This window comes from Eucalyptus grandis, chromosome 3, assembly GCF_016545825.1.
Source record: "Eucalyptus grandis isolate ANBG69807.140 chromosome 3, ASM1654582v1, whole genome shotgun sequence".
In the NCBI taxonomy this organism is placed as follows: domain Eukaryota; kingdom Viridiplantae; phylum Streptophyta; class Magnoliopsida; order Myrtales; family Myrtaceae; genus Eucalyptus; species Eucalyptus grandis.
This window is the reverse complement of record NC_052614.1, coordinates 40064688-40089353: the sequence shown is the minus strand read 5'-3', so window position 1 is coordinate 40089353 and position 24666 is coordinate 40064688. Positions and strand designations below refer to the sequence as shown.

At 37.4% G+C, this 24666-nt stretch overlaps 1 protein-coding gene across 1 annotated transcript in view; it reads right to left on the bottom strand.

Moving 5' to 3' along the window:
* LOC104415270 overlaps nt 1-24666 on the bottom strand; it is a 56474-nt gene that overhangs the window by 21349 nt on the left and 10459 nt on the right. The window contains 29 exon segments of the mRNA XM_010026538.3: nt 769-853; nt 1020-1315; nt 1825-1925; nt 2951-3169; nt 4156-4830; nt 5046-5321; nt 5820-5963; nt 6057-6165; nt 7207-7391; nt 7592-7705; nt 7810-7941; nt 8060-8380; nt 8508-8996; nt 11136-11204; nt 11338-11478; nt 11581-11679; nt 13175-13271; nt 13493-13602; nt 13688-13915; nt 14041-14262; nt 14492-14612; nt 18886-18953; nt 19027-19122; nt 20140-20253; nt 20889-21240; nt 21870-21962; nt 23504-23662; nt 23853-24010; nt 24391-24591. Coding sequence (XP_010024840.2) covers nt 769-853; nt 1020-1315; nt 1825-1925; nt 2951-3169; nt 4156-4830; nt 5046-5321; nt 5820-5963; nt 6057-6165; nt 7207-7391; nt 7592-7705; nt 7810-7941; nt 8060-8380; nt 8508-8996; nt 11136-11204; nt 11338-11478; nt 11581-11679; nt 13175-13271; nt 13493-13602; nt 13688-13915; nt 14041-14262; nt 14492-14612; nt 18886-18953; nt 19027-19122; nt 20140-20253; nt 20889-21240; nt 21870-21962; nt 23504-23662; nt 23853-24010; nt 24391-24591 — 5474 coding nt within the window.

Sequence of the window (24666 nt, the reverse complement as noted above, 5' to 3'; positions counted from 1 at the left end):
CTAGTTTCTGTTAAATTCTGAATTTTCAATTGTATTCACACAAGACGGAAGTAACAATTGAGGTGGCACTAAAATAAAGTATTATATTACAGCAAGCAATTCAGTTCCACCAAGTTCATTTCTTTAAACTTAAACGAAGAAAAAGTTCATGCAAAGAAGAGCAGCAAATGGCATTGATACATCATGAGGGAAGATGCTTATTTTCACGGCGAAAAGAAGATTTGAGTAAAGATCTTAACAAGCAGAACATAAAAAGAAAAAGAAACACATTGATGAAGGCATAAGGACTGTAGTAATTTAATGCATCACTGTAGTAAAAATAGAAATAGACAAAATACTAATGCCAGATGAATCTGGATTATGAACAGGCAATTATAGTCAAAGATAAAGCAACAGATTATGTCAATAACATAGTCACATCGCTCATAGAGTAGACCTACCTAAGAATATACAATGGCAGTGCCAGAACGAGTTTCAAATTGCTATTAGATGAGGCCATTAAGGGGTTACTTTTAAGCAAAACATAGAATCATAGAGATAATAAACTTGCATATGTTCCAGTGGCAGTTTACATTTTATAGAGTAACTGAGCTAACATTCTTCAAAGCGGCAATTATGCAGTTACCAAACAATTACAAGTATTATAAAGACGGTCACATGATTCCTTAGGCATAGGAAACTTTTCCATCAAAAGAAGAAGAAAGTAACCCAACATGATGGAAAAGAAATGGTTGCAAGGTCACCAACATCCTTGTCCATAACTTTTACCTTGATGTTACACAATCTCCTAAGACAACATAATTGGATGGAGCTTGAGGCCTCCAGAAAGCAAGGTTGTTAGATGGACCATTTTCTGCAGACATATACAGCACAGCAAGGATTAGAGAAAATAAAAGACGTTGACTACAAGATAGAAATATGTCCTATCAGCATAAAATATAACTAAGTCCCCATTAAGAAATCTAAAGCTTGTTGAGGCAGATATACTTGTATACAAACAGTCGCTCATTAAGAGATACCTTTAGGGGAGACCCATAGCCGATCAAAATTGGTACAAGGAGCAAGTGGGATTGTGTTTCCTAACTGCAGAGCCACAGCTACCTGACTTTGAAGATTAAGAATTAGAGAAATTGCACTCAGTGAAAGATGGAGACATATATCAGTCGATAGCAGAGATATATTTGTTTTCTCTTTAACAGAGGTATATCCTCCTGAAACATCAGTCGGATCAAGAATAACAAGACCAGAACCAGCCTCAACCATGAGATCCTTCACCAATGCACGAATCCAGGTATCATTGTCTTTTGCTGCATACCTGTTGGGCATGGGCAAGAATTTCATCAGATGAATTTTGTACCTTTGTCTTTGCTAGAAAGTTCTGTACTTCAAAAGGTACAAATTAAGAGCCACTGAAATTCAGAAAATAATTAATGCGCAACACATGGAGTTGTACTGATTTAAAACACTTGAAAGTGCATCGAATCTAAGTGTATCCTCAACAAAACTCCCAAATGCTCCCCCTGTAATTCTAAATTTTTTCCCATCAATGCTTAAAAGAACCTCATTTTGTAAACTCGAGAAACAAACAAGTATGTTGCACAGAGAGGGAGAGAGGGAGGGGGGGGGGGAGGGGAGAGAGAGAGAGAGAGAGAGAGGGAGAGAGCAATGTGGGATTAGCAGAGGAAAAATAGGAATATCAATGTATAGATAGTTGTGATAAGAAGAGAAAAGTCAGGGATCTGAACCTGTTCAAAAAGGTAACTGACTCGTATGGCAAATGTCAAAAGAGAGTTATTATTAATGGAGAATGTAAGAAATACTCACATGAAGCTAAGATCCAACTTTGCTCGTAGCAACTTTTCGCCAGAAGAATCATCTAGGAAGGATTTCGTACTATCATAAAAAGTGAACTCAGGAGAGATGACCTGTAACAGAAAATAATCCTTGTGATCAGGAGAAAAGAATTTGGACTGTTCTAACAGAAAGACTCACTCAAATTAGAATTTCATAAATATCATATTTTGCACAATCATATGGAGCTGATAAACTTTTAGTTTTTACCGGACTTGACAGCCTGTTCTTTTCAATCAATAATGCTGCCAAGGCGAAAGGATGTTTCTTAACAGGGAAAATGACACAAATGGTACCTAAGCTTTAGTCCAATATGCAATGTGGTCCTTAGAACTTTCGTTCAATGTTGTTCTGAACAATTAATAAATGTTCAATCTAGTTCTTAGACTATATGAAAATGTTCGATGTCATCCTTTTGTTAATTCAAGCGAATGGAAACTGCTGAAGTGGCTCTCAATCCATTAAGTTTGAATGGTGTAGATAACAAAAAGAAATGCTACGAGTGGATTATCGAAATAAGATACTCATCTCAAATCAGGATATAATAATCCATGTCATCAATAACGATGGACGAGTTAAAACTCTAAAAAAAATTTCCCCTTATCTAAAGTAGATGGATAAAAATATGGATATGTTGACTTGTCATTTTTAAAGATTCCACTCAACATAAAAACATTAAAGTCATCAAATAACCTCTAATTCGTTGTTTGAACAAACAGAAGGACTACATTGAACATTTATAAATAGCTCAAGGACTGCATTAAACGAATTAAAGATTTAGGGACAATATTGCATATTGGGTCAAAGTGCAGGAACCAATTGTATTGGTTCCCTTCTTAAGATTCACACCCACACCATATAGATAAGTCAAAAGATCCCCCTCCCCCCCAAAAAAAAAAAAAAACAACAACAAAAGAAAATTAATCCAAAGAAAAATGAAAAAAAATTAATGGTATTTGTTGTTCATATTAATAGCAACATCAATTGTATTAATAATAAATAAGCAAGGGGACAAAGGAAAGGGAACCTATAACTGGACCATTAAACACAAAATGACACACATCTACTTTCAAGAACAGAAAAAAAAATGCATTTATACCTGGCCTTCAAAAGTGAGACTTTGCATATTACTTGATTCATTTTGAGACAGCAAATGAGCATTTGACATGTCCAGGGCCTCAGGTTCGTAGTCCAAACTCTTGTTATCATCATTAAGAGCAGATTTTTCCGGCAATGAAATGTCAACACCATCTTCAAAGGACACAGAATAACTGCTGTCGTTACCCAAGAATGTGTACTTCCGCAACAGGGAGCCATTCTGATGGATGAATTCATAAAATTAAAAATATTACAGTGAGAGCGGCACTTTGACAAATGAAAGCAAGCATTGACAGTTAGAATATCTAAATATCTATGACATGCAGCACTTACTGTGTCCCTATCCATTCAGAAATTCAGCGGAAAAAGAACATGAGAAAGTGCAATGAGTAGCTACAGATAACACCACGGAAATTCCACAGATAAATTTTGGAAGCAAACACATTATAAAAAAATCCAATGGTATTGGATCGCACTGACAAGAAACAGGAGTTTCTAAATTGTAGCAACATATCATTCCCAAGTCAAGTAGGCAAGTAGAGTGCATAAATTCCAAGTGGAAGAATCCACTATGACTTGTCAGATACATAAGATAGTCACCCCTTTTCACGCGTCAAAGAAAGATACCTAGCGGTCATCCAAATGCTGGTGAAGACAACTCCATTGTAAAACTAAACTACTAATATGTGATGTGGGAAAGAAAGCAGAAGAAAGAAGACTTTGTCTGCAAGCGATTGTGTACGCACAAAAGATTTTGTTACAAACTCTTACATGCATTTGGGACCTTGAGCAAACCATCCATAGTGCATAATAAGCAAAGAAAGAGTAGACAATCCCACATTGATTTGACTAAGAATGAAAGCTACGAAATTGCTTCTATCCCCTCAAAAGTTGGTCCTTCTGGAGGTAACGGTGGAGTGAAGTCATGTGCACGTTGGATCCTGTATTTCACATCCATGTTGGCATATACACGTGCAAAAATTTGCACAGCAAGAAAAAACCAGTGATTCCTATTGGTTCCGCTAAAAGTGTTCAAGAGCTATTTATAGGCACCCATCCCTTGATAAGCTATAGGTCCTTTCGGGCATAATGCTGGACAAAATAAAAGTTAGCTCCAAACCTTCAGTTTTCATCCATGCCAGCTTACATGTGGTCAAACACTGTGCAAGTTAAAAGCCAGAGAACTGTTTGGTAACGAGCTCATACCTCAATTTTGACGTTGACAAACCGCAACTTCTTACCATGTCCAATGATAATAATCGGGTTAGTTCTCACCATGCGAAGTTTCCTTGAATCTGCTTTTTCACTCAAATGGATAATCCTTCCACAACCATCATATACAAACTCATCAACCTCTAAAGCATCTGCTACTAGTTGCCTCTCAGGAGACAGGTACACCACATCTTCATGCTGTTTGTATATAGGTTGAGAGAGTATAATATTATTGCTCTTACTTATAGGATCATTCCTAGGATCCATGGTTTCCTCCCTCCCAGTAATAGCTCCTAGAGCTGGCACAAAAAACTCACCCACAGCAAGAAGGAAATCTGGGACAACAAGGACCCTGGGTTGCTGAACTCGAACAACAACAGATTGGGAAGATGTCCTTGATCTATAGTCCATCAAGAACATCGTAGGACTTGGAATTGCAAGCTCCGAACCAGCTTCAGCACTTGTCTTTCCAGGAATAACCTTATTTGATGAATAGGAAATGTCTCCAGCAGAAGGTAGTCTAGAAGAATCACTTGAAGATCCAAGCATCAACCGCATTTCAGACTTTGTTTCAGGGCGACTGTCAAGAATGGAGAATTTGGGAATGGTAACATAGAGGTCTGTTTCAGATAATGAAGTCATCCGATATGACACCCATAGACCTTCAAGCTAGAGGCAAACAAAAAATACATCAATCTCCTCCATAAGAATCACAATAACAGCATAAGAAACATGTACACCAGAAACAGGGAAAAGAATTGCTATAATATGCAAGTCAATGAGACTGGCCACATCACACTGATTATGACAGACTTGTGTCAAATATAAATTTAAGTGAAAGAAGCTTCTTGAAATGAAAACACTTGCATAATAGCTGTACTTACAGAAATATTTGCAAGAGGTGACCCTTCATCAATGCCGTTGCACAACTCTAACAAAGCACAGTCCACTTCAACTGCAATTACAGTGACTGTACGTGACAGCAAAATTTGACCATTCATGTTGACTTTATCAGCCAGTAATCGAATTGTATCTCTAGAACCAGATGAACCGACACGAAAACTTGGAGGGATCCTTGGTGCTTCACATAAATTCATGTAGACAGACTCTCGAATAACATTATATTCCTTATCAGACATCACAGCATGCAACAAGCCCACCTGCTCAAGAAATTGCCAAAAAATAACCACTCCAAGAATTCGATATGAATCGCTAACTGGGATTGATAAGGAAGCAAGATGAACAGAAAATGAAGCTCATGTCACGTTACAAAATATATTCGTCAACTAAACCTAAAAAAGTACAATAACAGCCCCAGACAATCGAATCACATAACAACATAGTTACTAGCTCACAACTGAATATAAAAAGAGGCAATCAAGAAGACCTACATTCAATGATAGAAGCTTCTGCTTTCTGACCATGTTGATGTATGCAGAACAGATAGGCCTATAAAAGAACTCTAAGAATTGCAGGGAAAACCGAGGTATAATATTTTTAATTCTTGGGTAGCAAATTAACATCGTCTTAGGTAATTGTGACAATCATTGCATTGAACCTAAATTACTTATCCTCCTCTACTTTAGGACTCCAAAAAACTTCAACCAGGAAACTATGAAAAACTGCCATAGGCATACTTTATGTAAGAGTGACAATACCTTCACTTCCAAAGAAAATGTTGGAATTTTTCTGAAAACATCCCTCAAGCTACGGCGCACGTAAACATCAATTCCATGACCTTCCCTAATCATTGGCTTACCAACAGAACCATCGATCCCAACAGCCATGTTTACTCCCAAAATCTGAGATGTGCATTCAAGTTGTGAATGCTTTAGAATTGATAGCTTACATGGTCAACAAAATAACAAGAAGAGGAAAGGGAGCGATGGATCTACCTTAGCCTGAAGAAGGTCAACATGGACAGCTGAAGGATCCTTCTCAGGGCATCCATGCCATCTAATATCATTTGTCACCTGCAGCTGGCCCAGGTCAAGTTGGATGAAGCTGCAAAAGAATTGTACATATGAAGCCTTATCTATTGCAACGTATTATACACGCATCAAATTATGAAAACAAAAGGTGGCAGTTTCTCACATCACAAGGATTTTTGGTAGTTTAAAAAGAAAAAGATAAGAAAAGCAGGATACAATGAAACAGTAAACAATCAGACAACAGCACACTATATCCCTACAAAAAATTATTGAAATTACATAGATAGTTGCATCAGCCCAAATAGCTAATTCAAAAAGACCCATTTGGCTATCACCTTGAGGACCCTTGGCTTCTAAATCCTTTTTTGTTAGAAATTCTAGTCAGAATTACATCCTATACTCTGGCATAGAACATTCAGCAACAGAAACTGCAACAAGTGTCATCCCACCACCCTTAAACTTTTCAATGTATTATACTAAAACATTTTCTAGGCACATTGGTTCGATTTAACAATACAGAATGGCAACTCCTACCCATAAAAGACTATTTTAGCATTTTCACCCCCATAAACCTCTTAAATGGTCAAGGAATTCTGCCAATCAAATATGTCAAATTTATACCTGCAATAGTTTGAGAAACTAAATATGACAATGCCATAGCATTACAACTTATATAAATTGGGGAAGAAATTGCAACATCCTCAATTCCATTTTATTTAGTATCTCCATATCCAAATTGAAGGAAAACATAGGAAGAACTGGGCCATTGTCAATCTTCTGAATCTATGATACTTCCAAACATGAATTGCTGTAGCATGTACGGATGATTCAAGAGCAGTCCACTTCCATAATTTAAAGAAAATCTTTAAGCAAGGTGGAAATTGAAAAGTGCAAGGAAGCAGACAAAAGACTTTAGAGATCCAACGAAATAACAAGTAGCCTTTCTATTGCTTTAATCAACTTAAATCTGCTTATAACATGCTTTAAACACCTAAGAGCTTCCATTACTCCAAGTTTTCATGATCATACAAACATGTTAAAGTTCGACCAGCATTTGCCAATTGTCAGGTCAAATGAAATTCTTCAACAAAAAATTACACATATATTTACTTACTCTTTGCTTAGTGAATTTTTTGGCACAACTATTATAGGAGTGTCGAGTGAGAGATCTAGCTTCACTGCAGTTGAACCGTCGATCTCATATTTCTGAATCAACCATTCAAAGCCTCCAACTTTATCAACAAGTTTGATGGCCTCTTCAGTATGTGGATTGGCAAGCTCCATAAAATATGCTGTTACCTGCAAATGCACTCCTTGCAGCTTATGACAAGCATTACAAAATCGAGGTGGACAAGAACTCCTAAAAAGCAAGCAATAATGAAACTTGCAGGACGCACACAAGGAAAAAATTGAAACCCATCACTCAGTCATCTTATCAGCTTGATAAATCAAGTCGATTAACAGTTAAATCAAATTATTAGCAGCATCTTCATACATACCTCCTGAACAAACCTGTATAGAAAAACAATTCGAACTGCCGAAAGTCTGCCTCGCAGACTATAATCGTATCCTTCATAGTCATCATCTTCAGCACTATAAGAATTAAATTTAAGCTGCAAAAGATAAACGTAAGAATTACAACTAACGGATAAAAGCAAGAAGGAAAAAATCAGAAACCAGACACAGCATCATCAGCAAACCACTGGTAACATCATACCTTGATTAAGGACTCGGTGCCTGGGTTACGTATATCACAAAGCCACTTCCAAGTGTGATCTGCTCCAAGTGACAGATCACAGAGTCTAAAATTTCCTAAAGTGCCTTCAATGGAAAGAGAACTTGGATAAACCTGGAAAGAGTTATAAGAAGGTCAAAAGTCTACAAGTACAAGTAAAGAACTCAAAGCATAAGTATATGCTCAAACAAAGACAAAGGCCAAAATTGATCTTGAAAAGAACCCACATTACCTTGATATCTAATAGAAAGCTTTCTTGTACAAGCATTGCAAGCTGAGTACCATCCTCGTTATTGAGTAACAAGCAGACACTGTCAACTTTCATGTAGAGATTAAATACAACACGACCTTTACCATAGCCCAATAGCCCTTTAACGCGCCCGCTATCTTCAAACTTATCCTCATTAACCAAAGGTTCATCCTTTGAAGTCTCTACCATGTTCATGTCACTGTGTCCAGTGCTTACAGAGCTCAGATCCAAACCAAAACTAATTAAAGCAACCAAGGTGGGTCGGTTGCAAAAGAATTCCAATTTGGACATGCTCACAGCCATCTGAAAATGCACAATGACATTAGAGGTGAAAAAAGCTCATCACATGTGAACAATGATTTTTGCAAAAGCAAAGAATCCTCTCCATTCTGTGTCCATCTCTCTCCAGCTCTCATCCTTTGTTACATACCTGAGTATCTATGCCATCATAATCTGGTGAAGCAGAACTTCTGGTTGAAAAGGTTACAGAGACAAAATCTGAACTTTCCATGCCTTGTGCCTCATAGAAGACATCATCAGAAAATCCCATTCCTCTCCCCAAGCCATTTTCATTCATCAAGGCATCAGTGGAACCAATTCCTGTACTGTCTATGACGCCCCCCGTCCTTGCAGACTGATTCATAGCCATACTATGTGGATGGATGCTTGACTCTGACAGGGATATGAAATCTGGCAAAGCATCCTTGAAGACATCATCTTCCTCAGATTGCACAGAGGATATGCTTTTGCCATGGTAATCACTTACACCAGCTGACACAGTTGTATTATCATTCTCCACCACAGAATACGCCAAATATTGTGGACTAGTTGAATTACAACTTTGGAGCTCGTCTTTAATTTTAAGAGAGTGAAGCTTAGATTTCACTGTCAGGTCACAATCACAAATAATCACATGTACCTAAAAGACAACAGCACTTATCATCATAACACTCCAAATAGAAAAATTACAGACATAACTGGATCATCTACAAGGAATGACATGCCAAGAGGCTGCAAAACAGGACAAAATCAAAACTGACATCACATAGAGAATGGCAGAGACTAGGCCAACAGACAAACTTCATTGAAGGATCATGGCTTATGATTCATCAGATGCTTTTTTGTCTCACATCAACAAACAGAGCCAGAACTCTTTGTTCATTTTCTCATGACGCAAAGCAGCATTTCCAGAATTTGACCTTAGTTTACTCTCTAAGTTAATCGAAATTAGGTTACTACCCATTGCACTTGCTTCCACACCATCTAATTCATGGACCTTAATCTGCATTTCATATATTATCATATAATCAAACCAGTAAACTAGGTATGCCATTGTCTTTTAGCTCAAAGCCTAAATCTACCTGTAAACAAAGACAAGCACAATGAGATGCAGACAATACGATAACACTCAACTAGGCATTCCAACTAGAGACTGATGCATTCCATCTTTAACCGCATGAGTGTCCAAGAGCTTTATCTTTTATTGCATATAAGTAAGAAAGGCCATGCCCATCACCAAGACCGTGGATCATCTCTCTTCGCAACCCATCCAATAGGGCATCCTTCAAAAGATGGGACCAAATGTAGTGCGCTACAAATATTAGACTATTATCATCCTGATCCAGGCATGGGATTGCACCAGATACGTGGAAGAGAGATTTCCAAGGTGCAGTTTCATATGGCATATTCATGTTTCAATACAAAATAATTATTTCATTGAATTTAAAAAACAACTTGAAGTAACCCCAGGGAAGAAAAAAAAATTTCTAAGGTTGCCTGGATAACAACACGAAGACCCTTGTCAGATATCTCCTAAGATTAAAACGGAAGAACAGTTCAGATGTCATACACTGTTCAACTCAAGTTATAATTCACCTGAGAAAAAAGAACCAAAATGAAGAGAAAAAGAAAAAAACAAAAGGCTTTTCGTGGATCCACGAATTGACTACTGTGTTTCAGGATTAAAAACCTCCTTTCATGAAGCTTAAGAAGCCCGTTCTTCTCCATTGTACTAGTGAAAATACATTCATCACAAGGGTACCAAGGCTGTACACTCTTCACGAGAATATCACCATGATAAACTGACTAAAAACTCTATAACTGTGTATGTCTACACGAGACTCATAGGGATGCTCTCTGTTGAGTACTGTTAGAGTATGTCACATCACTTGTCTACGGAGTTTCAATGGGCCTCATATTCGCATAGTTTTGCTCCACCTGCTTAAGCTTTGGGGTTGGAGTCTTGGAAATGCTAACGTGGTTTCAGAGTTAGGTTCCACCCAAGATTTATTTCACGTGAGGCTCCCCATTCGTCAATTCCACGTGGCATTCTCAATCTGGTTTGCACATGAGATGTGTTGAGTATCCTGAATCACTTGTCCTTGGGTTTTCAATAGGCCTTATGTTCATGTAGTCCCCCTACAACTTTTGACTTAAAATTTTTTTGGACCAAGTTCAGCCCCAAGTATTTTGCATGAAAGGCTTCCCATTTGTCAATTCCACATGCAATTCAGTCTGGTTTGCACATGACAGGTGTTAAAATATCTCACATCATTTGTCTATGGAGTTTACATGGACCTTATATTCATGTAGTCTTTCTTCATCTATCAGCTTAAACTTTTAGGTTGAACATTCTGATAGGCGTCATTTCCTTCATAAGATCCACATTAAATGCACCCATTCCTATATAAGAACCATAATGATGTTCCTCTTCACAAAAAAATTATAAATTGAAAATCAAGGTCCTTTAGTCTACTCTATGCATGGATCTCAAGGTTGTTTATAGCACTTCATAAAATCTGTGAGTAATAGATCTTTATTGCAAAATGTACATTTTTTTGGTCTTATTTTACCCTATTGAGTTTTGGCCAGCTACACCACCAAAGATTGTTTATTTTTTAATTCAAGTTTTGGCTGATTCAGAACACGTGATGGAGAAAGGCTTTCTTGTCATTGATGAAGCATAAAATATTTTAATGCTCAATCCAAACCAGGATGTTCAACATATTTCAGTGACAACAGTGACTGAAAGAACAAAATAAACAAGAGCTACACAAACCTTCCCACCACCAGCAAGAACTTCAATAATAGATGTCTCTTCAAGATTGATATCACCAGCTCCCGCAGTCTGAAAAATTGGGAAAATCTTAGCATCATTACATTATCTTAAGCTGATACAAACAACAGTCAGTCCCAAGTAAATCTGTTTTGCATCAAAGAAGTGGAATAAGGATAGGAAAACAAAATAAAACAGATCTTACCTTGCCATAAATAAATAGCTTGGTTTCCAACAATGAGCCATTAATGACTATGTCAGCAGTTTTGGAATTTGACAAACGGGCAACATCTGATTCAGCACCCTTGTCACTAGTTCCCCCAAAAACATCGACCAATGGAGGAGCCTATACACACATTTCCAGAAAAAAGAAGAATCGTCAGCAACATGCACCTAATAGTCAAGCAAAATGAAAGATACATGAATCATTGAATATTCTGTATCATACAGAAGCTTGGTATGTAGCTTGTATAAGTCCCTTCAACCAAGCTGCCTTGTGCTCCTCGTCTTGAAGCTCCAAAATCCAAGTGCTAGACAATTCTAGCGCCTGGAAAATTTATTGTCACAGTTTATACAAAAGAAATGACATTTGACATATGGGAGTGAGAGAGGGGGAGAGAGGGGGCAGTGGTAACATGCTCATGAATTGCAATGTTTTATGTATTAAAAAAAAATAAAAAAATAAAACTATCTACACATAGGCTGAATAGGCCTTGCAAACCTGTGGCCCTAGCAGTCATATCATTCTCCCCTTGCGGTTTTGTCTGTCAATCTATTGTAAACATTCAATTAGATCATTTTACAAACCTCAAGAATTACAAAGAGATTGGGTTATACTTATAACTGACTCCTCTTGGTGCTAAAAGATTTGACTGGTTAGAATTTTTATTAAGTAAAAGCATTACAGCCTTTATTCTTTTCAAACACCAAGCCTGCACAATCGTTTTTCACTTAACCAGTGGCTAAAAGCTACTAAAAGCCCACTGCATTGTTTGGATGAGATCAGTTGACTAAATTTGAGTTTTCCACTAACTAATGAAAAATCATGAAAGAAAATTGGGGCAACCTTAAATTCTAAATGTTTTGACAATTTTTTTTTGTTTTTAATACAGAAAAAGAAATAACTCAAGCCTAAAGGTCAAGAGCCAAAAGACAGACCAAACATCCACTTGGATTGACAACTTGAAAGTTTAAAATCATTGACACAGTTGGGAACTTGAAGGTCTTGAGTTTTCATTTGGAGTTGCAGTTATCTTATTTTAACAGCTTGAATTAACATATGGACACCTAGAAAATTGATAAACAGTTGTTTGGTCAAAAACAGTGGCCTGAAGACTGCACAAAATGCTGAAGAGCAAAGTCGGGAATCAAGTGAACTTGAAAAGGATGCCCACAACCCAATCCAAGCATTGGACCTGGCTTGGATCGGAAGCCTGGACCAAACTACCTCAAGACACAACCATCCTGTTTGATTGAGTCCTCCAGAGGTCTTCCTTAGCTTTTCTATAAATTTGACTCCTCTTTTAGTGATTGTGTAATCTTCAATATATTGTTCATTAACAACTAAATCATAATACTCCTTTCTCTGTGGACATAGGCCAGATTAGCCAAACCATGTAAACCTTTTGTGTGATTACTTATTTCATGTGGCTCTCATCATTGCATATCAAAGTTTGCTGATATAATTGTCAGTAGTTATCATATCAATTTGGCCTACTAGTAACTTTGGTCAATGACCCATTCATTGACTACCAATTTTCAACAGCATGTTTGCCAGCATTGCCATGAAAAAGAAGGACCACAGATCACCATACACAAGTTTTATCCCTACTAGCAATTGAATAACCCATTACATTGAGAATGTTTGACCAAACCACAAGCATGACACACATAAAAGTTATCCATTAGCTAAAAGGAGAAATGGCATACTGTAACATCATGGTTGTATTTAAAGGCAAATTTACAAAACAAAGTATCTCAAGATATAAAGACCTAGATTCAGGGCGGACAATTGACACCTTTAAAGAACCATCAGGACTTACCTTTAGAGAGTCCACGCCCCTAAAACTCACAGCAATACAAAATGGAGAACCGCCAATGTTTGTTGGGGGGACTTCATGAATTTGTCTACCAGCCATACTGCATCATCGCAACAGTACCAATTCAATCAAAAGATTAGAGGTCATGATACATGTCACATCGGTGTTGACAAAACTGCTACAGACAAGTTCTTCACAAAGAAGGCCACATTCTAGAAAGAAACAAAGAAAAGGTCCTAGACTGGGACGGCAGAGTGGTCAAAGGACAAAAGAACACAATTTAGCTATTAAATGATGCAACATCAGATAAGAAGACCAGACCTTAAGCATCGCTGATAGCTGTGAGACTTTTCAGACTCTAAAAGGTAAAGGTAGAATCCAGATAGTACAAGAAAACAGGGCTGCCATGTGGCCATGGAGTTGCCAATTCCCTACAATCAAAAGGAATTATGATTAAGAATGTAACAACTATAACTCAAACATATGACCAGCTCCTTTGAAGATATCCAGACATACCCTCCAAACTAATATTCTAGCATCACTTGCAAGATCTATAGGAGTCCAGGGCGCAAGTGCAGCTTCAAAACTATCAATTCTTGGCTGTCCCATGATTCCCTTAGGGCCAAATAGAATATCTAACAATTCCATGAGTCTGCGATAGCGTGCTGGTGAAAAGTGGATGCCAAGATTTGGTACTTGGACAGAGACACGTGTTGATGGGTAACTTGGGTGAGGCACCTTAATCTGCTCATAGCCAGGTCCACATGAATTCAGCACAGCTTCAGTTGTCAAAGAAAAGCCAAATCCTAACTTCTAACATAAATTTAGTAAAGTCAGAAACCCAACAAAGAACAAGAGAATTTATTTACCTGATCAACTATTACTGCCACACCACACCTATCAATGAGAGAACAGAAATTATCACGGTCATCATGTCTGGGGGACGCAACTGGTTGATTGCTGGAAGTTGGTACAACCAGAGGGCAGTTCTGGCTGTCGAAATAACAATCCGTGAAAAAGGCTGCAATATCTCTTCCAGATATAGAAAACCGTGAATATAAATTCTTCCTCTGTTCCTCCAGCTGGTTATCCTGCTTTTATCAGGAAATGTGATTTAATCAACCATACATTACCAAGAGAACTCCAGCAATTGAAGAGAACATGGAAAATCGCTATAGGCTAACTATTGCATCAAGGAAAAGCTTGTTTCACACAAAATGAGACCACTTATATATAAGCACGTCATTGTATGTAGCTGTAGAACATCTCTAGTAAATGCTCAGTCACTATAAGTGCATGGAGAAGCTAAAGAGAGCATACCGATGTCCGCAGCGTGAAATTACCAAAATCCAAAAGCAAATGGCTATCACACTTGGAAGATTCAGATCTCCTTATAGGAACTCTAACTTTAGGTGCATCCAGATCAATGTCAAGAGCGAATCTGCAGTCAAAAGTACATTAATCAGATGTAGAAAGTGTTTTTGCTTTCCCTCACACAATGAAGGAACACATTAGTTTGGTAAAATAGACATTTAGCGAAGATAAGTAAAAAGTACCAGTACCCAACTAAATATATGTCTTAATTAACTTCAAGCAAAAGAAAATAATTCCATTTCATGCATATACTATAATAAGTACTTGTTAAAATAATATAAACAAGACAAGGAAAAACAGTTAAGGCAGTGGCATTAGCGCAAGACATTCAAGATCTTTTTCCTGTCTGGCAGAATTGTTGTTCCTCTCCCTCAAGGTTGTAGCCATTTGTGGGAGAGAAGCTCAAGCTCAAAAGAAATTTGATTGAATGCAGGAAACTGACAAAGTTAAAAGCTAAGGGACTAGTCATTGAATACACGTTGTTGTGAATAAATTAAACAGTATTATTCATGTGGGTATAATGGACATGTCATTCTCTTCTCAAGAACTCCCTCTACACATTGACATGTATCAAAGCACTAAACTATTGCTTGCTTCTAGTAATGCCTTTCTCACATCATTATCTCTTCAATTTTTTCATTTCCCCTAAGAATCCTAAAGTAGTATATCCTCAACAACATGTGAATCAATGCCCCTCTCCTTCTATGGCGACAAGGATCATTCCACTAAAGCCTCGTTCTTTTCATGCTTCCCAGAGGTCTGGAAAGCTGCGATCAATAGGGTTTTGTTAGAAAATCCAATCCAAAAGCTTAAACTTATAGGTGGAGGGATACCATATGAATATAAAGAACATTTAGAATCCGTTGTCTAGCGATGTGGGACAATATTTCAACACCCACTCTCATGTGCAAGTCAGATCACGAGCTCCACATGGAATTTTGACTACACACATTCACGTGGAATTGTTTTACCACGCACCTTCACGTAAGGAATAATTGGCTCTGATACCATGTTAGAAAGTCCAAACCAAAAGCTTAAGCTTATAGGTGGAGGGATACCACATGAATATAAGGATAATTTAGAATCCGTTATCAAGCGATGTGGGACAATATTTCAACAGATTTCCTAATCCTCCCTTCCCAAAAGGAAGAACAAGATATTCTTTTTCCTTTCCACAAGTATTCCTTCGAAAACCAAAAAGAACAATTTTTTCAAGAGAGAAATTAGAAAAATTCTGTCCACCATTAAATGTTATTTGAGCCTTCCATTTCAAGGAATCTTCACAACACGTCATAACAATCTTTAGAGGATTTAATAACTTCCTAAAAAAATGAATTTATACTTTTTTAACTAAAGAGAAAACTCTATCTTATCTATGGTAAGTTAATGTGCTAACGAACTAAAGCAAGACTAAACTCAAACAATGAACCAGGGAATTCAACAAAGCTTAATGACCAGATCAATTACCCAAAAGAATAGAATTGAGAAAGTCAAACCCAAAAACTTAAGCTAGTAAGCAGAAGAAAATTAAATGTATATAGATTGACAAACCCATAGACAAGCAATGTATGATACTGTACATGATTTTCACAGTATAAGCTGGGTTGAAAATGGCATGTGGAATTGACAAAGGGGGAGCCACACAAGGCAGTGAATCAACCAGTATGGTAATTCAGTCTCTTCCCGAACGCTTGTCAGCAGCACCTCTTAAGGCTGCTTACATTTTTCAAGACATCTTACAGAAAGATAATTTCCTCTTATGTTCACTATAATTGGCATTAATATGTAAAATTATAAGCATGATGCTTCTTGAGGCGACTTAGAGAGGTCTATGGAATGAGCTTTAAAGTAATCATTGTATTGATAAAAATTGTTCTAATACATAAAGAGGGCTTTAAATAGCAAAGTGACAGTGAGCCTCAGTTACAAACCTTTGCTTATTCTTTTTAGCAGAAAGTCATGAATCTTGCTGATTACCTAACTATCTTTCAGAGTCAGAGAATGTACTATAATTAAGACTGTAACCTCTTTATGCTTTTCTAGCTCCATGATGCTGGTTCATTCAAAAAAAGCTTCTTATCCAAATTTTTTGTATCTGTTTTTCCTTGTAACTAGCTTGTACACAGGCTGCCCCTCCAATTACCCATTCACAGTAGTTACATCTTTACTTGGTGAAAAGATGACGCTTCCATTAAAGGAGTACCAAGGGGCAGGGCACAAACCCTCATAAAAAATAGACCTGCAAACCCATTAATGATCACTTAATAGCTTCTTTCAAAAGAGGAACGCTGCTCAAAGAAATTCGTCAGGGAGAGAGAGTTCTTAAAGTGCTTTCCTTTGTTTAAGAGTAAAACCAAATTTCTTTAGAAACTACAGAGGAGAGAACCCATAAACCACCATTCTCTAAGGTATATTGAGGAAACACCTAAACTTTCATACATTCACAGTTGTAAAGGGGGAAAGTAGAATCTGAGAGATTCTATAACTTGCGCAACAATGAAGAAGCTATTCTTCAACACTGTTGACAAATTTTAGAACTTTAAAACCCTCATTTTCTATTACCACCTTATTATGACATTTGTTCCAAGACAAGAAAAGAAAAAGAAAAGAGTACACGTGCATATATCAGGCAAAAGTGAGATGCAGATTATGCACAGGCATTGACAGTTGATTGGGATGAAATTCTCCATCCTTCCAAGAATGCAATCAGAATCAGAAAAACAACAGCTATGCAACTGACAGCATGCTCAAATGCAGCAACAGTTACACAGCAATCCTTCTGCTGATGATCATAAAAAGCATGTCTTCTCATTGGCATGACAACTTTTGCATATAAAAACTAGCAAGATGCATGAAATTGTAAGAAATGGCTGGAATTTTAATAATATGGTCAATAATGGCATGCTTTCCAGCAGATAAAATATACCATATCATCTGTCAGAGAGTGCGTAAGCAGATTTGCAGTCAATAAACCCATCACTTGAATAAGCTATTAGAAAATCAAAGCAATGGCAGAAGCCTTAAAGTAGAAGAATAAGAATCCAAGAATCCCCACAAATGAGAATCGGCATGAAGCAGAGCCTTGCTAGATTACATGCTAAGGACTTGACATTTTCACATCTGTTTTGTCTTCATAATCAGACTTGTCAGAGAAGAGAGGATTTTGGGAAAGAATGGAACTTTAGAGAAACGTCAATTATAAAGCTCATGGAGCACTTGGACAAGGGCTTAGACCAACACATCAAGTTTCTCTTGCAGAGCTATTTGGATGGTCACAGCCTCCCTTAGTTAGGATTGTTTTCCTGCAAGCTGCTCAGGGAAAAATAGAACTATTGACCACCTCCTAAAAGAAGAGAGGGGGTCCTGTTGATATGCTTCCGGTGTCGGGTCAAGCAAACTGTGCTTATCTCTTGCCAAGCAAGAAGGCTTCAGAATTTCCTCTCGTCGATTATTTGACCAAGTTAGGCAGTTTCTAGCTTGAGCTGAAATAATTAGGAGCTTTGAAAGGTGTAGGTAGTATTACATGGAGAGCATCTGTTCACCTGTAATCTCTCTCTTAATAGCTTGGATTCCATCAGGAGAGGAGTAGGGGACCTGTGGAATGGACAATACTGAACTACATCCTTGCTCTTCTGAAGTATAGGTATCCATTTTAAGGTTTTAGGAGGCTGGATGAGAATTTTCACTCTTATAATTTATCATAAAGGCAAAAGAAGATTTTATATAGGAAAGGTAACTAGTGGGAACCACACAGTACCACCTGTACAAAAGATACAGAGATAGTCTACAAATTCTAACAAATTATGCATATTCTAACATGCTTTTCTGTAACCCAAAAACTCCCGAACTGTAATCAAATATTGTCAGAGCTATAGCAGCAAGAATCGATCTTTTCTCTTTGTTGTTTGAAAAACCAATTCCTTTTCAAACGCACAGTTCATCCCCAACTGCAGAAGCATTTCTAGCTTCAGTCTCGAAATTTATCTAGCATTTCTTAGCATTTAGCTGTAAATGGATAGCCCCTCACTGCCTGTCAAATAAGGTGGTCTCTAATTATTCATACCACGACACAGTTTCTGGTTTCTGTCAATAACATTTTGCCGTCTTTTAGCATACTTTAAGCTTTCTATGATCATGAGAATTGCAGTACATTCACTGGAACTTCGCTATTAAAAGAAAGAAAGGGCCAGAGACGCATTCATTTTGGTATTTATCTGAAGTTTCTGCATTAACCAAGTTTGTACCAAGCTTTAAGACTAAAGTGGTTGGGGAAGGACAGCATGAAAATTCCTAAGGCAAGAGCCATGACTTGTGAAATGATATTAGAAAAATGAAGGGACCTGCTTTGTTCTTCCAAGACCATCTGAAATTGCTCTTGTGCTCTCCGAGTCACCTTCTCAATCTTCATCTGGTGTTGAAAGAGTTTAATGTTAGTTTTACCAAACCTAGAGAGCCATGATTTAGGTATTCAACATGATTACCTGCAAAGCAGCTGCTGTTTCCAGTGCAACAGTGGGACTGACTGCACTACTTCTCTTTACAAACTCTAAAAATCGATTGTAACTGTCCAGCAAAACCTGACAAGACATCAGTATGTCAGAAGCTTAGTGAGGGGTAGACGAGCAGGAGAGAAAATCAGAAAAAAATTCAGGAAATGGAAATGTAGCAGCACTTTGTAAACCTTCAAACACTAGAAAAATGATTAAAAATCTGCAGTAAATTCTGGTTCATCAGGTAAAAGTTCTCCCAAAAAAAAAAAAAAATTAAAAACTCTAACCATTCACAAATAACCCAGAGGACAAGCATGAGAACCACAAAGCCCATCCACATTACAACTCCAACCCAACCAGCATCATCGTACTTTGAAATTGTCTCTGTTTCCTTCTCTTAACATTAAGGCCATGTGGTAGACTGTAGAAAATGTCATCCTAAGCTCTGTTTCATCACGTAAAATTTCTAATAAAAAAGAAATCTCTACTCAGTAGCAAATGATCCAGGGGATGAGCTTGAGAACCATGAAGCCCATCCACATCATAACTCCAACCCAACCAGTGTCATCCTACTTTGAAATTGTCCTGCTTCCTTCTCTTAACATCAAGGCCATGTGGTTGCCCGTACAATTTGTCCAATAGAGTTACTCTACACTATCCAACTCCAGCATTTGGTCCATTCTCCTAGGTCTATACAGATCAATCCACAAGCAGAGCCCGAATAATTTAAGGCCAAAGAGGCCAAACAGCCTAAATTGCAAAGTGTGAATTTCCTTTTTGTGCTCATCAGCCATCACTACATTGCTGCTGGCTATCAACATTTTTTCACTATCCCTCTCTTTCTCCCGCCCCAGCTAAGCCGTCTACATCCTCCCTATGGGTTATTTGCAATAGCCCATGAGTTACATAAAAGTATTTTGTGTCGACTAGCATCCTTGCACTACTCATATTGGTACATTGAAATTTCCTAGTGATGTGGGAAAACCTGTATGTGAAACTTGCAGAATTAGCCTATATAGACTTGCAAAAATTACTTGCCTGTTGATCACATAGATTGTTATAACTAGCAAAAATTGATAATGCAGCTGTATTTCACATAATTACCGTCACATGGCATGGAGAAATTGTAGCTGAGAGCCGCCAGTCTACATCCTCCCCAACTGGTGAGCTCACGAAGGTAGCCGCTAATGCATTAACTTTCTGCTCACTAATAACACTCTGCAAGTAACTTCAAATTATGCATAAGAACATCCCTAAATTGAGCTTATGGCATAAAAAATAAAAAATCAAAATGTTTGGCACAAAGGTCAAACCAAATACAGGTTCCACTTATGATTAAGAATAGAATTTGCAAGCATTGATCACAGAGAAGTCGTTATATAAAAAGACAAATGCGTAATGGAAAAATCACCTCCTACTTGATTTCAATCACACTTTGCACACTATATTCTAAAATTGTACCTAGTGATTTGACAATTGATTGCACAAGAACATCTGTTACCAAATTGTCAACAAATTCATCTACAGTGTCCACACACGTAACTACCAACCTGAAGATTATCAGAATGATTTGATCCAGTTAACATGGTGAGGTTCATAATGATAATGCCACAAATTGTACAATTGAAGCTATATGGTGCAACACGTGAGCAAAACAAAAAATTAATGTTGCCTTTTAAAAGTGGCCAGCAGCACAAAAATGGGATTCCATATTTTAACATAAAATAAGCAAAAACATAGTGAAGCCATCATTGATAGTAAAAAAAAAGCATCTATCAATGGTATTTTTCTACAGGTACAGCAAGGATTTTAGGGCTAAGGGCATGAAAATATAATGATAGACAAACATGGACCTGTGCCAGCGAACCCTCAGGCGCAGAGAGACCATAGAACTTCAATGACACATCGCAGTGCGTGCTACGATGTCTTAACTTAGTCACAACATTAAGTTGCTCAAATCTACCACAGATTATTTCAATCTCATTTCTGTTCATGACCCTTGCTGCAGCCTGGCCAACAGACACAGAAGCTAGAAACCGAATCATATTCTGCATGTCCTTTGTAGAGTGTAAAGTCAACTCCTCATCCTGCTGGTAACTAAGTAAATTGTTTATCGCCTGCCATTCTTCCTTAGTCAATCTTCCCTCAGCTACATGCAATTCCTCAGGAGCATCTTTCTCCGAGTCATCTTCAGAGCTCGAACGCCTACCATAGAAACAATGATGAGAACCTGGGATGCACAGTTGAAGTAGTTGCAGTGATAACACAAACATATTAGGCGACCACAAGTAGGGCACCCACTTTATTATGTGGCACGGCATATAGTACATGTTAAGAATTTTTGTGTTGTGGAATATGAGCACTTCACTTACATAAACTCTTCACCAAGCATAAAAGGATACCCATACAGTTAAATTAAAACAATGAACAGAAGAGAAGATAAACATTGACAAGATACTATTCAAGACATTAGTTTTTCTCCATTAGGACACAAATATAAGATATTGACTTGTCTACTCGAATATCAGATAAACTTTTAGTAGAAGATTTGCTCCATTTTCAACTGCATTAGAATTATTATCAGCACAAATGTGTCACTGCCACATTACACATAAATGAAATGGTGATTAACAGAAAGCTCTAATAAAAAACTTTAGTCATGCATCTCACCATACAAAACTATACAAAGATTTAAGGGTCATCCGCCCTTGGAAACTTGCACCTACAAAGATTTACTTAAAAGGTCCAAAGCTTTAAATCAGTATCATTTAAATTGCCAAAGCTGTTAGTTGTTACTGCTCCCAAGAGGAAAAATAAATATTGTATAATCATACCATCTTAATGAAAACCAACTCCTTTTTTGGAGCCTTCGTTGTTCAGCTGCTTCCTTCGATCTGACAGATTCAACCTTAGCATGTGCCAGCAACCTAACAATATGTAGAGCGAAAATATGAACATGATGATCAAAATACAAATCGAGTCCAACAAAACTCACACAGTAAAAGCAGGCCTTATTGTTGAAAAAAACATTAAATTCTCAAGATTTGTGGTTTAGTTAGTGACTAGGACTATTGACCCTAAATTAACACTTTCTTATAAGCTCTAAGTAGAGCAGTCTAAATGGATTATAGGTCCACTTCTTCACCAATATATGATGGGTAGAGTCGTTATATGGGTCATAAAATGGGTTTAAAAAGGCAAAGCCCAAAATAAATATGGGTCAATGGGTTCATAGTTTGCCCAGACCCAACCCCCATGAACTCTAACTCTCTCTGCACTCTCCCTCACACTTGCTCATTAACATATATGATTTTTTCTTATCTCATTTTTATATTTCCATTGAAGGAAAAAGAAAACGCTCAGAATGCACTAACAACAGATTCCTTATTTCATTTTCATCTCGAAAATGTGTAGATGAACAAAGGAATCCACGGCAAATAACAAGAGATGGCAATTTCAATCAACTTTCACATTAATGGTTGAATCAACAAGTTTTGAATTAGCCAAGAACTATTTTTAAATTGACCATACTCATACACTTCCACAAAGCTCAAGGAGATAGATGATGGACACCCAACGCAACTTTGACGTTCACGATACTGATTCACCAATTTTTTGCCCAAGTTTTGAATCATCAATTTTTGCAATTATTTTAGAATTTTCAGATTTTTTTCCTTCTCTTTGCTTTCCTTTTTCCTTTTTTCCCTATTTTTTACAATTTTTTTTTTTATGTTTTTGACTTCATTTACTAGCAATTTTTCATTGTAATAATTTACTGTTTTATTTGATGTGAAATTTTAAACCAAGTAACATATACACATGAAGAGCTTCAAGTGGGTTTAACGTGTAGGTACAGATTTCATATGTTGGATTGCATATGGATGTGTTTTGGTAATATGGACCAAGTCAGATCGGATATGGTCACTAATATTTGTATTAAATTTAAATGGGTTGATTCAGGTCAGATCATTTTCAACCTGATGCAACCCAACCCACCTATTTGACAGCCCTAGCTCTTAGGCACAGGTTAACCTATTAAAGAGCGAGAAAAATGGTGTTTGCTTCTATAAACAATCAAATGGGCCAAAATTTACGCTTTTCCTCATGGAGAATCTCCTTTCATCTTAATGTCCTTTAAACTTCAGAGTGATTTTGATCTCATCACATTTCCTAATGAGAACTTAACTTTCTTTTTTTCCTTTTTTTCTCCTTATGTTATGAAGCACTTTGGTCCTATTTTTTATCAGTATAAACAAAAAGTTCATTGAGAAAGGCTCCAAGGAAGCGTCTCTCCAAGGAAGTCTTGTACATCATTTACATCACCATGAGGATTAAAAAAATTAAGATACTCTAAAACGGCTGTATTTTACCAACCAGTATCACTTAACAATTTTCAGGGCAAAAAAGCAGTTTCTGTTGCTAGTGAAACTCACTGGATCTAGAAAACAAAGTGACAACAGTTCCATACCTCCACAAGAGAATCACTTTCGAATCCAGATCTTTCTCAATTTCTCTCATTTCTGTACGATTAACTTCTGATGCCTGTTGCAATACAGCTGCATATAACTGAACATAGCGCCTACGTAGCTGGCAATGGTGCCGAATGCGGTCCCATGAGAATCGATAGCTATAACAACAGAATGCAAGTCAGCTTGAAGTTCGTACAACTAAGTATAGCACTGCTAATTGAAATAAATTAGAATCTCAGATAAGCTGCAAGATATCCATGATGCAAAGTAGAGATAATTTATCTTTTCAAAAAACATGCATAACCCAAGAAATGGATGCTAGTAAAACCATATCCTAGGCATCTTTACCACATCTTCTTTTGCTGCAGGCTTGCCTGAGCAGCATAGCGCCACCAGAGATGGGGACCCTCTGAAACTGTTACCATCGGCCTTAGATGTGAAACTTCCACATGAATCTTGTACCTTGAAACAACTTCCATAAGTTTGATCCAGTCATGATATTGTCCCTAACAAAGACAGTACAGGATGATATTAATTCTCATTGTCTATGGCAAATATGATATGAGTAAATGCACATGAAAGAAAAACTGCAGCAAACTCGAGGGGAAAATAAAAAGTGAGAATACCAACATGAGCACAGCCTAGGTCCTAAATCTTCCTAGATTGCAAAAGGTCATCGCAAGCCCAAAAAAGGCTGGAGTTCCTCTTGCAATCAACATCTCCATTTATGCTTCTTGGGCAGAGTAAAAGAAGTAAGGGAGATTAGTAACCTCTCAAGTAAACTATTCTGAGCAGAAGGCACTTGAACCAGATCTAAAAACTTGGTTACTTCTCATCTAGTGAATTACAGAGCAGCTCAAAGCAAAATGAAAAGGAGGATAAATACCTCTGTAACCGTCAAGGTGACATCATTCAGGGCAAGTGAAGCCTTCTCAAATGGGACCTCAGGATCATTCCTCTCTTGCTTTCCAAGACGATGATATTTAAGGACTCCATTGATAGGTGAGACCAAAAAATTTCGACCCATAGCCCATTGAGACACCGTATCATGGCCAGCAACTGGTTCATTAATACCATCCTCGAATATCTAATTAAAAGGTATGTTAGTGGATGTCATTCTTTATCCACGTCACCAACTGCAAAGAGATAGCCAATATCTTCA